The sequence below is a fragment of the Scyliorhinus canicula genome, chromosome 8 (genome assembly GCF_902713615.1).
Source record: "Scyliorhinus canicula chromosome 8, sScyCan1.1, whole genome shotgun sequence".
Classification (NCBI taxonomy): domain Eukaryota; kingdom Metazoa; phylum Chordata; class Chondrichthyes; order Carcharhiniformes; family Scyliorhinidae; genus Scyliorhinus; species Scyliorhinus canicula.
In genome coordinates this window covers 122,344,295-122,357,445 of record NC_052153.1, presented here as the reverse complement: position 1 = coordinate 122,357,445, position 13,151 = coordinate 122,344,295, and the positions used below count along the sequence as shown (strand labels likewise).

The following is a 13,151-nucleotide window of genomic DNA, read 5'->3' as shown; positions in this document are numbered from 1 at the left end:
TGATGTCCCAATTCCTTCCCACTCCTTGGCTTCTGGTCCTGTCCTGAGGACCATGTCTGGCTCTGAGCTGTGCCTGTTAATCCCTGCCCCGTACTTGGTTAACCTCACCATCAGGCACGCTTTGAGGTTCAATGGTGACTTTCTCGATGCACTCCATCACTTGAACTATCTCGATCACTTTTCGCAACTTAATTGTGGTCTCCGCCAGAAGCTTCTTCTGGATATTAAGGTTATGGATCCCACAAACAAATCAATCGTGCAACATATCACTAAGCGCGGTCACAAAATCTGTGCTCAGCGAGCTGGCTATTAAGGCTGAGACAGACTCTTCATGGTCCCTCTCTGCAGAGTTGAACTCAACGTTGGAGGATAATCAAGGGTCTTGGGTAGCAATGTTCTTTAACCAATTTCACTATCTGGTCAAAGGGCTTTGAGCCGGGTGCCTCCGGGGACGTGAGCTTCCGAATCAAATTATACGTTTGGGGCTCGCAAACTGTCAGAGGTATCACCTTCCGATTGTCCTCGCCTGTGATCTCGTGCGTGGTAAAGAAGAAACGGAGCTGATCGATGTACTGACTCCAATACTCAAACCCTTGGTCAAATGGGTCTAGTTTCCCAATGATCGGCATTTCCACTCACGGTTTGAATGATTCCGACTCTTGCTGGAGCTTCTCACTTTCTCAACTGTTCCTTCCCCTCTCGATTCACAACAACTGTTGGCTGCGATCAAAAACCTTTACCTCGTCGCCAATGTGGTGTCTCAAAACACACTGGAGACTTCTAGTGGTAAACAAGGGTTTATTTTGAAAGGCAAAGGCAGTTAGATAACAGTCACAGGACACTATACAAACACGTCTTTACACTTCAACTCCCTGGTGTACACTGCCTGGGGTCCTACTCCCACGGCCCTACGCAACTCCCCATTGGCTGGAGTTTGCATGCTCCTACACAATTGGCCCTGAGCTGGTCACATGGCCCATGGTGCCGACCCCCTTTAAAGGGACCACACTACGACAGTTCCTGTATCAGCAAAGTGGATATATTTTTGTCTTGGATATGAGAATCCGCGATCCTGTTGTTGGTGCTGTCCTATAAGTTGCCAGAAATGGATTATGGAACATGGACTGCACTATCAAAAACAACGGTCAAAATAAAATCCGCAAAAGGTTTTAAAAGGGAAAGAAAGAAAGATTTGACAAATAAAATGCAAGCATATTTGAAAAGTTAATTGGAGAGAGAAAATAATTAAATGACTTGAACCTGAATTTTGCATTAAGGATAACAGCACTTGCTGTTGGTATTGAGTAAATCAGGCTTGCAGAGTACGCATTGACACAGTTAAATGTGGAAATTGGAAGTTGTGATAGGAGTTACTCTGTTGCTCCACAGGAGCACTATAACAAACCTTGCTGATAAATTCTGTGTTGAAATCCACAAAAGAGCTTGAATTTGGCGTACTTAACCCACTAGTTACTAACAATCCCAGTTAGGGCTGGTGCATTCAGTTATGTGATTTTGTTTTTTAGGTGCATGACAAGTTATAATTAATGCCAGATAAGCTGTCTGGCCCTGAAAGTTTAATTTAACCAATCATGCAGTCCCACTCTTTCAGAATAGAATTAGTGGTAGATTTAAATAATTTTTCAAAAACGTTTTATTGTTTCATATTCATGCAGCAGACCTTTGGACAAATTGAGGCTCATGAAAGATTGAAAGCTAAAAAGAGGGCATTAGAATAGTTGAATCTAGAGGTGATAAGTGTACACATATATAAGGGTTTTAATAGCAAAGGAACTGTGTTGGGAGTGACAGTGAACAGTGTTGCAGAGGTTGAAGAAACAGTTCAAGGTTCAACTGCTACTGATTTTTTTAAGTACTTAGAAATATTATGCAAAATCTTTTTATACTTCAGATTATGACTTGGTAATTTAATGGAATGTTGCATTTTTTTTCACTTTTATATGCAAGTTAACATGGATTTATTTATTTTCTGAAGAACTTCTTGATGCCGCATGATATTGTTGCAGCAGACGATAAGACTGTATATGTTGCGGATGTTCAAGCAAACATAGTATGGAAATTTGTACCAGCAGAAAGTAAGCTCTCAATTGATTCATTTTGTTTGACTTTCACTGTTGTGTGTATTATATATATATTATATATTCTCCTGAGATATATCAGCTTATGATTATTATCAAAGCATTATTTAGAAAAATAGTTCCAATAAATCACCATTTCATTATTTGTTTTAAAACACCTCTTGGCAATGTAACAAATTACAATTTTAGTTCATGCTGCCTATTGAATGTAAGGTATGGAGAATTTAGACCACAGATCAAATGTGCTCTAAATTAAGTTGGTTCCTGTGACGTGGATAGTATATGTAACGTGGTGATATATCATCACACCCACAATCAAAGTAGTGATAGGTCATAGATTCATAATGCAAAGAATACTATTTAACCCATCAAGTTCTTGCCAGGGCACTTGCAGACCAATCCAGCCAGGCTCCATCCCTCACTCTGTCCTGGGAATCCAGCTCCCTCCAATTTCCATCCAATTTCCTTTGAAACCATTAATCGTTTCTGTTGCCATTCTATCATAGGCAGCAAGTTCCAGGTCAATACCACATGTTGTGTAGGAAAGTTCTTCCACACATCCCCTCAGCATCTCTTACCCAAAATCTTTGTCCTTTAGTCCTTGTACAACCAAACCTGCCATAATCTTGTACACCTCTACTGAACTGTACCTCAATCTCCTTTGCTGTAGGAGAACAGCCCCAGCTCCTTCAACCTAAAATTGTAGCTAAAATCCCTCATCCCTGGAACCATTTTGGTAAATCTCCTCTACACCCTCGAGGACCATCACATCCATACTAAAACCTGGTGGCCAGAACTGGATGCAATGCACCAGTTGAGGCCTAACTTGAGCTTGATAAAAGTTCAGCATAACCTCTGTGCTTTTGTACTCAATACCACAATTTATGAAGCCCAAGATCCCATGGTGCTTTGCTAACCAATCTCTCAATATATCCTGCTGCCTTCAAATATCAAAGCACAGGAGCCTGGGTCCCTCTATATCTGCACATTCTTTAGAACTGCATCATCAAGTCTTTATTTCTTCTCCCTATCGTTTCTGACAAAATGCATCACATCACACTTAAAATTCCATGTCTTAATGCCCATTCTGCTAGCCCATGAATGTAGCCCACCTGGAGGTTCCCCTCCAAGTCACCCACCACCCTGATTTGGAAATATATCGCCGTTCCTTCACGGTCGCTGGGGCAAAATCCTGGAACACCCTCCCTAACAGTGGGTTTACCTATATCTCGAGGACTTCAGTAGTTCAAGAAGGCAACTCGCCACCACTTTCTGAAGGGCATCTAGGGATGGGTAATAAATGCTGGCCTAACCAGCGATGCCCATATCCCATAAATACATTTTTTTTAAATGTCCTGTTGCAGTCGATTGATATTACCATCTCTTTTCCTCACATCTCCAAGTTCAGTATTGCAATATTCAAGTCAAAATCAGTGATCCCAGCACTGACCCTTGGGAAACACCACTATCTACCATCCTCTGGATTAACAGCAACCTTTTCCTATGACACTCTAATTTTGCCCTTACTCCAATTATCTTTTTTTTACCCAAGTTGATATTGCCACACCAGTTACATGACCCTCAATTTTGTTAACCAGCCTTTTAGATATTATTTGTCATGCTTTCTCAAAATGCCAATATACACCATCCATTGCATTCCCTTCGTCAACCTACTTTGATACTTTATCAAAAGATTCTATTTGATTAGTCAAGCATGATCTGCCTTTTATAAATTTGTGCTCGCAATCTTTAGTTAATTCAACCCTCTCCAAATGCCAGTTGATTTTTCTTCCCCAATTATTATTTCTAAAATCTCATGACTGATACTAAATTGATCAGCCTGTAGTTACTAGAAATGTTCCTGCATTTTTTTTAAATTTAGACAAATATTTTTGCACAAAGTGTCCCAGACTTTTTTAAAAATGAATTTGTTATAACCACAGAAATAAAGTAGGTCCAACAAAAAATATCATACTTCTAGAGTTGATTTAAGTTCCGAAACAGTGGCTTCATCTTTGATTTGTGTTCATTTATCTCAGTAGTGCAGTCGAGAGGCCTATATTACAGCATTACTGTTGAGTATTATTATCCAGTATTACAGGATTACTAGTCCTGATTTCATAGAAGCATACAGCGTAGAAAGAGCCCTTGTCAGCACTTCAGTATTTCTATCCAGTAAGTCCATTGTCTTGCTCTTTCTCTGTTACTTTAATGTTTTTATCCCCTTTCACTGTCCAATTCCTTTTTGAAAGTTATCTGCATCAATCACCTTTCAGGCAGTGCATTCCAAATTACAGTAACTCAATGTCCTCATATTGCCTATGGTCCTTTTACCAATCACCTTAAATCTGCGTCCTTTAGTTACAAACCCTTCTGATCTGACACTGGAAATATTTTCTCCTCCTTTACCATCAAAATACATTTTTAAAAATAAATTTAGAGTACCCAATTCATTTTTTCCAATTAAGGGGCAATTTAGGGTGGCCAATCCACCTACCCTGCACATCTTTGGGTTGTGGGGGCGAAACCCACACAAACACTGAGAGAATGTGAAAACTCCACACAGACAGTGACCCAGAGCCGGGATTGAACCTGGGACCTCGGCGCCGTGAGGCAGCAGGGCTAACCCACTGCTCCACCGTGCTGCCCATCCAAAAACATTTATGATTTTAAACACCAAGATCTAATTTTCTCTGAACCCTCTCTGCTCTAAGGAGAACAACCACAGCTTCTTCAGTGTCTCCACACAAGTCCCTCATCTTAGTCCCACCCTAATCAATCTCTTCTACATCCTGTCTTAAGCCTTGACATCCTTCTGAAAGTGGTTTCAGAAAGTGGGGTCCCCAAATTTAACACAATATTTCAGCTGAGAACTAGCTAGTGTATAAAAGCTCAGCATACTTGGTTGCTTTTGTAGACTATAATAAAGCCTGAGATCCACAGTTTTTCTCAATGTGTTCTGCCATCTTCACAGATCCACATGCATCCCTGTTAATATTGTATCATATGTTGCGGGATTCTCTGTCGGCAGGATCCTCCGCTTCGCCGGCAGCGCACCCACACCGACGGGTCTCCTGACGGCGTTAGGGGTGGCCACAATGGGAAACCCCATTGGCTGGCTGCCAGAACAGAGAATCCATGTCGGAAACGGGGCTGGCAGGACGGAGAATGCCGCCCATAGTTTATATTGCCTCTCCTGATTCTTCCGACCATACTGTTTCACTTCTCGCCTATAATGATAATCTTTATTAGTGTCACAAGTAGGCTTCCAGTAACACTGCACTGAAGTTACTGTGAAAATCCCCGAGTCGCCACACTCCGGTGCCTGTTCGGGCACACAGAGGGAAAACTCCGAATGTCCAATTCACCTAACAGCACATCTTTAGGGACTTGTGGGAGGAAACCAGAGCACCGGGAGGAAACTCATGCAGACGCTGGGAGAACATGCAGACTCTGCACAGACAGTGACCCAAGCAGGAATTGAACCTGGGATCCTGGCGCTGTGAAGCAACAGTGCTACCATGCCGCTCCACTGTCAAATGCTTTTTTGTTCATACAAACAACAACAATAGCAATATCCTTATCAGCTCTGTCTATTACTTCAAAATGCTTGATTAAGTTATTCAAACATGACTTTGCTTTAATAAATTTGTGCTGATGTACATTTATTAGTCTATAGTTTGTTTTTATTCATTCATGGGATGTGGGCATCGCTGGCTGAGCCAGCATTTATTGCTCATCCCTGAGGACACTTAAGAGTCAGCCACATTGCTGTGAATTTCAAGTCACTTGTAGGCCAGACCAGGTAAGGATGGCCGATTTCCTTCCCTAAAGGACATTAGTGAACCAGATGGGGTTTTACGACCATTGTCAATGGTTTCATGGTTGTCATTAGACTTTTAATTCCAGATTTATATTGAATTCAAATTCCATCAACTGCTCTGGTTAGACTCACGGGCTCCAGCTACATGGTTTACCAATCTTCCCCTTTTTTAAACAGTTATGGAACAATCCTCCAGCCCCCTCACTATTATCACATCTAAGGAAGACTGGAAGATTGTGAACAGAGCCTCTCCAATTTTCACCCTTAATTCCTTCAGTAACCTCGGATGCATCCAATCCAAACAGGGTGGTATTTCTATTTTGAGGACAGTCAATAAGGGCAGCACGGTAGCATTGTGGATAGCACAATCGCTTCACAGCTCCAGGGTCCCAGGTTCGATTCTGGCCTGGGTCACTGTCTGTGCGGAGTCTGCACATCCTCCCCGTGTGTGTGTGGGTTTCCTCCGGGTGCTCCGGTTTCCTCCCACATTCCAAAGATGTGCAGGTTAGGTGGATTGGCCATGATAAATTGCCCTTAGTGTCCAAAATTGCCCTTGGTGTTGGGTGGGGTTACTGGGTTATGGGGATAGGGTGGAGATGTTGACCTTGGGTAGGGTGCTCTTTCCAAGAGCCGGTGCAGACTCGATGGGCCGAATGGCCCCCTTCTGCTCTGTAAATTCTATGATAATCTTCTAAGTACCTCTTTATCGCTACAATATCGCTACACCCCTCCTTTCTACTGATGACAAATGCAAAGCACTCATTTAGTACCACAGCCATGCCCTCTGACTCCACAAGAACACCCCTCAACTCGCAAAACGTACCCTCAATTTCCTTGACTTTGCAAACAAGTTTGCAATTCTAACCTTTCTTTCCTCTTCAAAGTCCTTCATTGTGCCATTGTTTGCTAGTTCTCAGTTTGTCTTTTAAGCATTTCCATACTTGGGATCCTTCCAATCAGCTTTCGGCACCTGCTGTAAATTAATTTGCCCAAACCAAAGTCACAAATCACATGCTCTGCGACTATAATCATGGTGTTTATTCCCACTTTCTCTTCTTTGGACTCTCTGACAGCACCAGCTTCTTTCAAAGCTGCTTCTCTGTTCTCCAGCTTGATGGGACTGTTTAGATCACTCCACAACCTCATTCCTCCTTCTCTGTAAGCTTTTCCAAAACTACAACCCCACTATTGAACTTATATTATGTTCCTCTGACTCCAACATTTTCTGCAATCTCCCAACTACCAGCGGCTATGGCTTTATCCTCATTGATTCGATACTCTAGAATTTTTCCATATTATTTTTTGTCTGATTATGCCTTGGATGTATATCAAACATACTGTATAGTATATTTTATTGTTTATTTGGCACAGGAGTTTCATTGGAGCGTTTTCCTGGGTGGCAACCTAGAATCATACCTTGGTGTCATTCAAAATAATTCTCAGCCTTTTATTTATACAACTCATTTTTCAGGCTGTCAGACAAGATAGAATTAATCTGAGATTCAGTAATGGTGATAGGATTTCCTTCGTCCATTAGTCTCATGAACATGTCATGACGATGTAAATCATTGCCTGAATGATACACATATGTTTTGTTTCCAATTGTATGTAATTTGGACATGGACGTGTTAAATAACATTGACCTTTGCAATAAGTATGTAAATATTTCTTCCTATAACTGAGGGATTTGAGGAAAAACTGTAACTTAATTCCCCTTTAAAAGTTTACGTCCAGCAGCCTCTGGAGTCTTAGCTTTATATAGAAGCTTTTTTTAATATTTAATTTCAGAAGCTGAGCACCGTTCAGTAAAGAAAGCTGGACCTGGCTTGGAGTTGCATGAAATAGATGGTAAGTGTGTCCTTTGTCGCAATATCTTTTCGTGCAAGTGTTGCATTGCAAAAGAAAAGCTACTTTATTTTGGATGTACAGTTATCCTGACAAATATTTATCCATAAACCAATGTCACAAAAACAAATAATCTGGACATTGTCACAATGCTGTTTGTGTGAGTTTGCTGTGCACAAGTTGACTAGTGTGTTTCCTACATTATAACAGTGACTAATCTTGAAAAGTAACTAATTGGTGTAAAGTGCTTTGGGACATGCTATTGTCATGAAAGGCAGTATATAAATGCAAGTTTTTAAGCTTATTGATATTATGTAGTATCAATAGGCAAGTGTTAAGTAGCTATTTGATCTGTTGAATATTGAAGGTAAATTTGTAAAGTTGAAACACTAATTTTAGCAGGTTTGTATCAGAATTATTGGGGCAAATTTGAATTCTAATAAATTGCTCGGCGTGTAAAGTTTAATAATGACCATTCTTCTGAATATTTTTTTCAATTTTAAGCAACTGAAACATTCCTGGAAGCAGAAATAGAAGGCAAGGTGAGAGCACCTGATGTCTTGGAGAAGCATAAAAGTAGCAGTGTCCTCAAACAGTCAAGTACTGCAGTTTCTCCAGTGCTTATTACATTACTGCTCATCATTCCTGTTGTGATGTTAGTAGGAATTGGAGTCTTCATCCACTGGCGAAAGGGCAAGATATATGGAGGTACAGAATACGATTCATGATGTAAATTCTTTCTTTTAACTGGAACTTAAGTTTGAATTGTTTTTACTAACTTTACTTACATTAACCAGTAAACTGCAACACATGTATGTTATATACAAAATGCATCAGATATATAAACACAGGAATGGCAAAAATCATTGAGGAGAGTGAGTAGCACAAGTGAGTTCAAGAGTAGTCTATTCCCTTTTGATGTGACCAAAGCATTTGGATTCCCAAGAAACTTCATTACAATCCTGCCATTGCCTTATACTTCAAATGTGTTGAGTGGGGGACCTGAAGCAGATGTGTTCAAAATCCAGACCAAGGTCAAGCAAGGTTGTGCGATTACCCCCATATTATTTACAATCCACCTGACAGTGGATATTCACCTCATCAAAGACAAACAATCCTCTTTTGTCAGTATTAAATGCAATCTAGATTAAATTTCTTTAACCTCAGTCACCTCCGTGTCAAATCTAAACTGACCATTATAGATATACATAGGCCAGTAACTTCCTCAGAATGGCAAGCTCTGGCAGATTGTCACTCTGGATGAATTTAGCTTCACGGTAATTCCAAAGGCCCTGTCTCGCCCACCCTTTGTCACTCAGGCTGGGTGAGACAGGAGCAGCAAAGCGCACCCCTGGTTGGATTGATGTGGAGTAACTGGGGTGCAGAAAAGAAAGGAACGGCCCCTTTTTAAGGCACTACCTGTCATAAAGGGAATTTTTAAAAAGACAATTTAAAGGAAGCAGGTACGGTTCAAAGCCAAGTGTTTCGGGCAATTGGGAGACCGGATGAGGGTAGCATTTCATTTTTGGGGGGGTGAGCTGACATTGTAAATAAATCCTCTGGAAATATATGAATTGTTTCTCAAAAACAGCATCTGACCTGTTTTATTTTGTCTTTATAGAAGATCCTGACAGTAAATTGGAGTCAATACAGTCATCAGGAGGAATCTTGGGGAGACTTAGAGGTAAGATGCTTGTAAAATGAAGGCAGAATTATTTCCAGAATTATTGCTGGGGTTGCCAACACTCGCATAGTAATCCTGCAGCAACATTGCTGATATGCCATCAGCAAAAACTTGTTTTGTTAACTCGACTATTAAATATATAAATTCCACAGTTTAATTGCTGTCAAAATGTTACACACCATGACAATGGTTTAAACAAAGATGGACAGTACACAGTGGATCTAAAACTGTTCTGATATTTTGCATTGCCTGCAGAAATTAAAATATATTATTTTTGACAGGAAAAAACAGCCGAGGACTAAACTTGGGGAACTTCTTTGCAAGCCACAGAGGTTACAGTCGAAAAGGTTTTGACAGATTGAGCACTGAAGGAAGTGATCAAGAAAAAGACGATGAGGAAGGCACTGACTCAGAAACAGAAGAGTATCCTGCACCACCTCTTGCTCCCACCACTTCATCCTCTTGAAATAAGCTCATTCCAGTTTGCCCTGATAACGATGACAATATATTGAGTTCCCATTTTGTTTCCCACAAAGCAGATGTATTCAGGATGTGTATTTGATAGTAACTGTACTAATCTGTTTTGGCTAGACAACATGTACGTTTTTATTTATTTGTGGAGAGTTTCATATCATGCTTTTGCCATCATATCTAAACAATCAAGACAGTTTTATTCTCGGGACCAAGTATTGTCTGAATACTGAAGCAAAACTTACTGCTTTGGGCCATAATATTTTTAATTGTTACTGCCTTACCTTGCTGGAGCTATAAACCTGTGTTGGTGAGTCAGTCACTTCTCTTTGCTTGAGCTGTAGCATTTGGCTACCGTCCTGTCTGGCACTTTAGTTTGATATTTCCAGTTGTAAGTAACATTGTGCCTTCTCTATCAAGCATCCTTAGTCTACTGTAGTCCAATTATGCTACAAAGGGAAGCAAGGCTGCTACTTTTTGTCATAGTTTCTCTCTATAACTGTCCTGGTTATTGAAAAGAAAATTGTATATACAGAAAACAGGATTCTGTATTTACAGCCAAAATCATTTTTTGATGTATTCAAAGTAAATGTCAAATACTTAACTTCTGGGGGGTTGCAAATTGTTATATTGTCAGAACACTATTTTCAGTCGCTGAATGTAATTTGTGTAATAAAGTGTTCGCGAGCATTACTCATTTTATACAGGCATCATTCATGTGGGTCTAAGACACTCTCAAGGCTGGAACTGCTTCTATGTTCATTTACAAGACATGGGTGTTTGTGGCAAAGGTGGCATTTAACCCATCCCTAATTGTCCTTGAAAAGGTAGTGGTGAGTTACCTTCTTGAATGCAACTGAGTGATTTTCTATGCAATGGCAGGGGCAGTTAAGATTCAACCACGTTGTTGGGGGGCTTGAGTCACTTCTAGACCAGGCCTGTTAAGGACTTCCTTCCCTTAAGGACATTAGTGAATCAGTTGGATTTTTACAACAAACCGGTAGTTTCATGGTCACGTTACTGATGTTGGATTTTTATTCCAGGTTTACTTAATGAATCAAATTTAAATTCCCTAGCTTATATTATGCATTAACCCAGTCTTCCAGATGACTACATTCAGATTCCCAGATTCAGTTGGGACCAGTGCCCTTGCTGGGAAGTTTGCTCAGGCTGTTGGAGAGGGTTCAGACTAACTTGGTCGGCAGGTAAAAAACAGAAAATAGCATTAAAAAGGATAAACATGCTTGGGATAAGCAAATATCACCTGAAAATGAAACAGACATTTGCTTGGGTTGGACTAAAAAGTAAAGCAATAAGGTTGGGTTTGCAGTGTATGTATTTAACCCACGTGAAGCAGGATAAATAAGCTCTGTAAGCTGCAGGTGAACATAACCAAATGGGAGTCTGACGTTGTGGCAATAATGGAAATATGGCTCAAAAAAGGACAACTGGGTAATAAATATTTCTGGAAAGATGTTCAGGAAAGGTGGGAAGAAAAAAAAAGTAATGCAGAGGAATAGCTGTTATGATAAATGGAAGTATTATAGAAATAGAAAGAAAGGATGTCTTGGAGGGGGTCAACAACGGAATCTCTTGGGTTGGAGTTTTTAAAAACCAGTAATATTACAACACTACTGGATGTATTCTGTAGACCAGCTAGTAGAAAAGACATAGACCAAAATTTTATATTGCTTGGGCAGGCGCGCGCCCAACCCGGAAGCGTGTGAAATCATGTAAAAAGACATCGAACATGCGTTCTGACCTCATCGAGCACTTGCACAATATTTTGGGTGGCAGGCACATGTGAGAATCAGATATGTGCCTGCCGACAATCAAATGGGTAATTTAGCCCATGAAAGGCCAATTGACCTCAATTGTACGTGGCCTGTCTACCTTTACAGTTGGTGGATGGACCAATTGGCCAGGTAGTCTTTACGTTTTAGCTGCAACCTTGATCCAAGGCAGAATGAAATGTCAGGACTAAAATAAAAATCTGTGGACTGAGGTTGGTGTTTGAATGTGCTGCCTCGACATCCTTTGCAGCGTTTTTTCATCATTTAATTTTTTTACAGATCTGCAGCTCTCAGTAATAGCTGTCCACTGTGGCGAGCACGTTAGAAGGACCATCCTGCACCCTTCATTTTCTCTGTGCCCCATTCTCTTCCTGCCCTCCCCGGCAGCACTAAGCCTTTCCCAGTGCACATTTCCTGCTGGCTGCCCTTTAATTGGCCAGCCAATGTAAAATCACGTTCTGAGAACGCTCACGACTGAAAGTGCGTTCCGCACACACTTCCGGGCCTAGTGGGTGCATACGCTCAATGAACGAAAAATTCAGGACATAGATGAACACATTTGCTTCGGAATTACCGAGAGCTACAAAACCTATAGAGTCATAATTATGGGGGACTCCAATTATGCAAATGTAAACTGGGATAGTAATAGTGTAAAGGACAGAGAAGCAGGAGAGTTTCTGAAGTAGTTTCTGCGAATCTTCTTGATCAGAGTTTATGGCCCAGTGAGGAAGATGGCATTGCTGGATTGGATTCTGAAATTGGAGTGAATCGAATATCAGTTGTGAATATTTAAGGAACAGTGATCATATCATAAGGTGAAGGTTAAGTATGGGACAAGGAGCAATTTAAAGTATAAAAATACAAAATTGGGGGAGGGCCTATTACAGTGGGGTGAGCACGGTTCTGGCCAAGGTAAATTGGAATCAAAGATTGGCAGACAGAGCTGTAACAGAACAATGGACTGTCTTTAATGAGGGGATGGTTAATGTACACTTGAGGTACATTTTCTCAAACGAGAAAAGTGGAGCAACTAAAGTCCGAGCTTCCTAGCTGAGCGAGATAGAGAGTAAGAGAAAGCAGAAAAGGGATGGATGACAGATGTCAGGTTGATAGAGCCAGGTTGAATATAGAAAGCTCAAAAGAGAAATTAACAAAGATATCAGAGGGGCGAAGGGAGACTGGGAAGAGGCTAGCAGCTAACAAAAGGGAATTCAAAGGTTATCTTTCAGCCTTTAAGTAGTAAAAGGATAGAGGAGAGGTGCGGAAGATTAGGGATCAAAAAGGAGATCTACATATGGAGCCAGAAAGCATTGCTAAGGTACTAAATGAGTATGTTTATCTGTCAAAGTCATAGTGAAAGTGGTTGCGATATTGGATATTGTGTTTTGATTATGATATATACCTCTTAGGTTTATTTACTGTACAAGGCACCAATC

The 13,151-nt window shown here is 40.7% G+C and overlaps 1 protein-coding gene across 6 annotated transcripts in view; it reads left to right on the top strand.

Moving 5' to 3' along the window:
- pam (peptidylglycine alpha-amidating monooxygenase) overlaps positions 1–10,624 on the top strand; it is a 351,236-nt gene extending 340,612 nt beyond the window's left edge. For 5 of the 6 annotated variants that reach the window (XM_038805182.1, XM_038805179.1, XM_038805184.1 and 2 more), the window contains 5 exons: positions 1,997–2,096; positions 7,711–7,770; positions 8,272–8,475; positions 9,389–9,451; positions 9,733–10,624. In XM_038805182.1, coding sequence (XP_038661110.1) covers positions 1,997–2,096; positions 7,711–7,770; positions 8,272–8,475; positions 9,389–9,451; positions 9,733–9,917 — 612 coding nt within the window. In that variant the 3' untranslated portion in view covers positions 9,918–10,624. The remainder of the gene's footprint in view (positions 1–1,996; positions 2,097–7,710; positions 7,771–8,271; positions 8,476–9,388; positions 9,452–9,732) is intronic. The other variant, XM_038805183.1, reaches the window with a different exon arrangement.
- Positions 10,625–13,151: the final 2,527 nt, after the last annotated feature.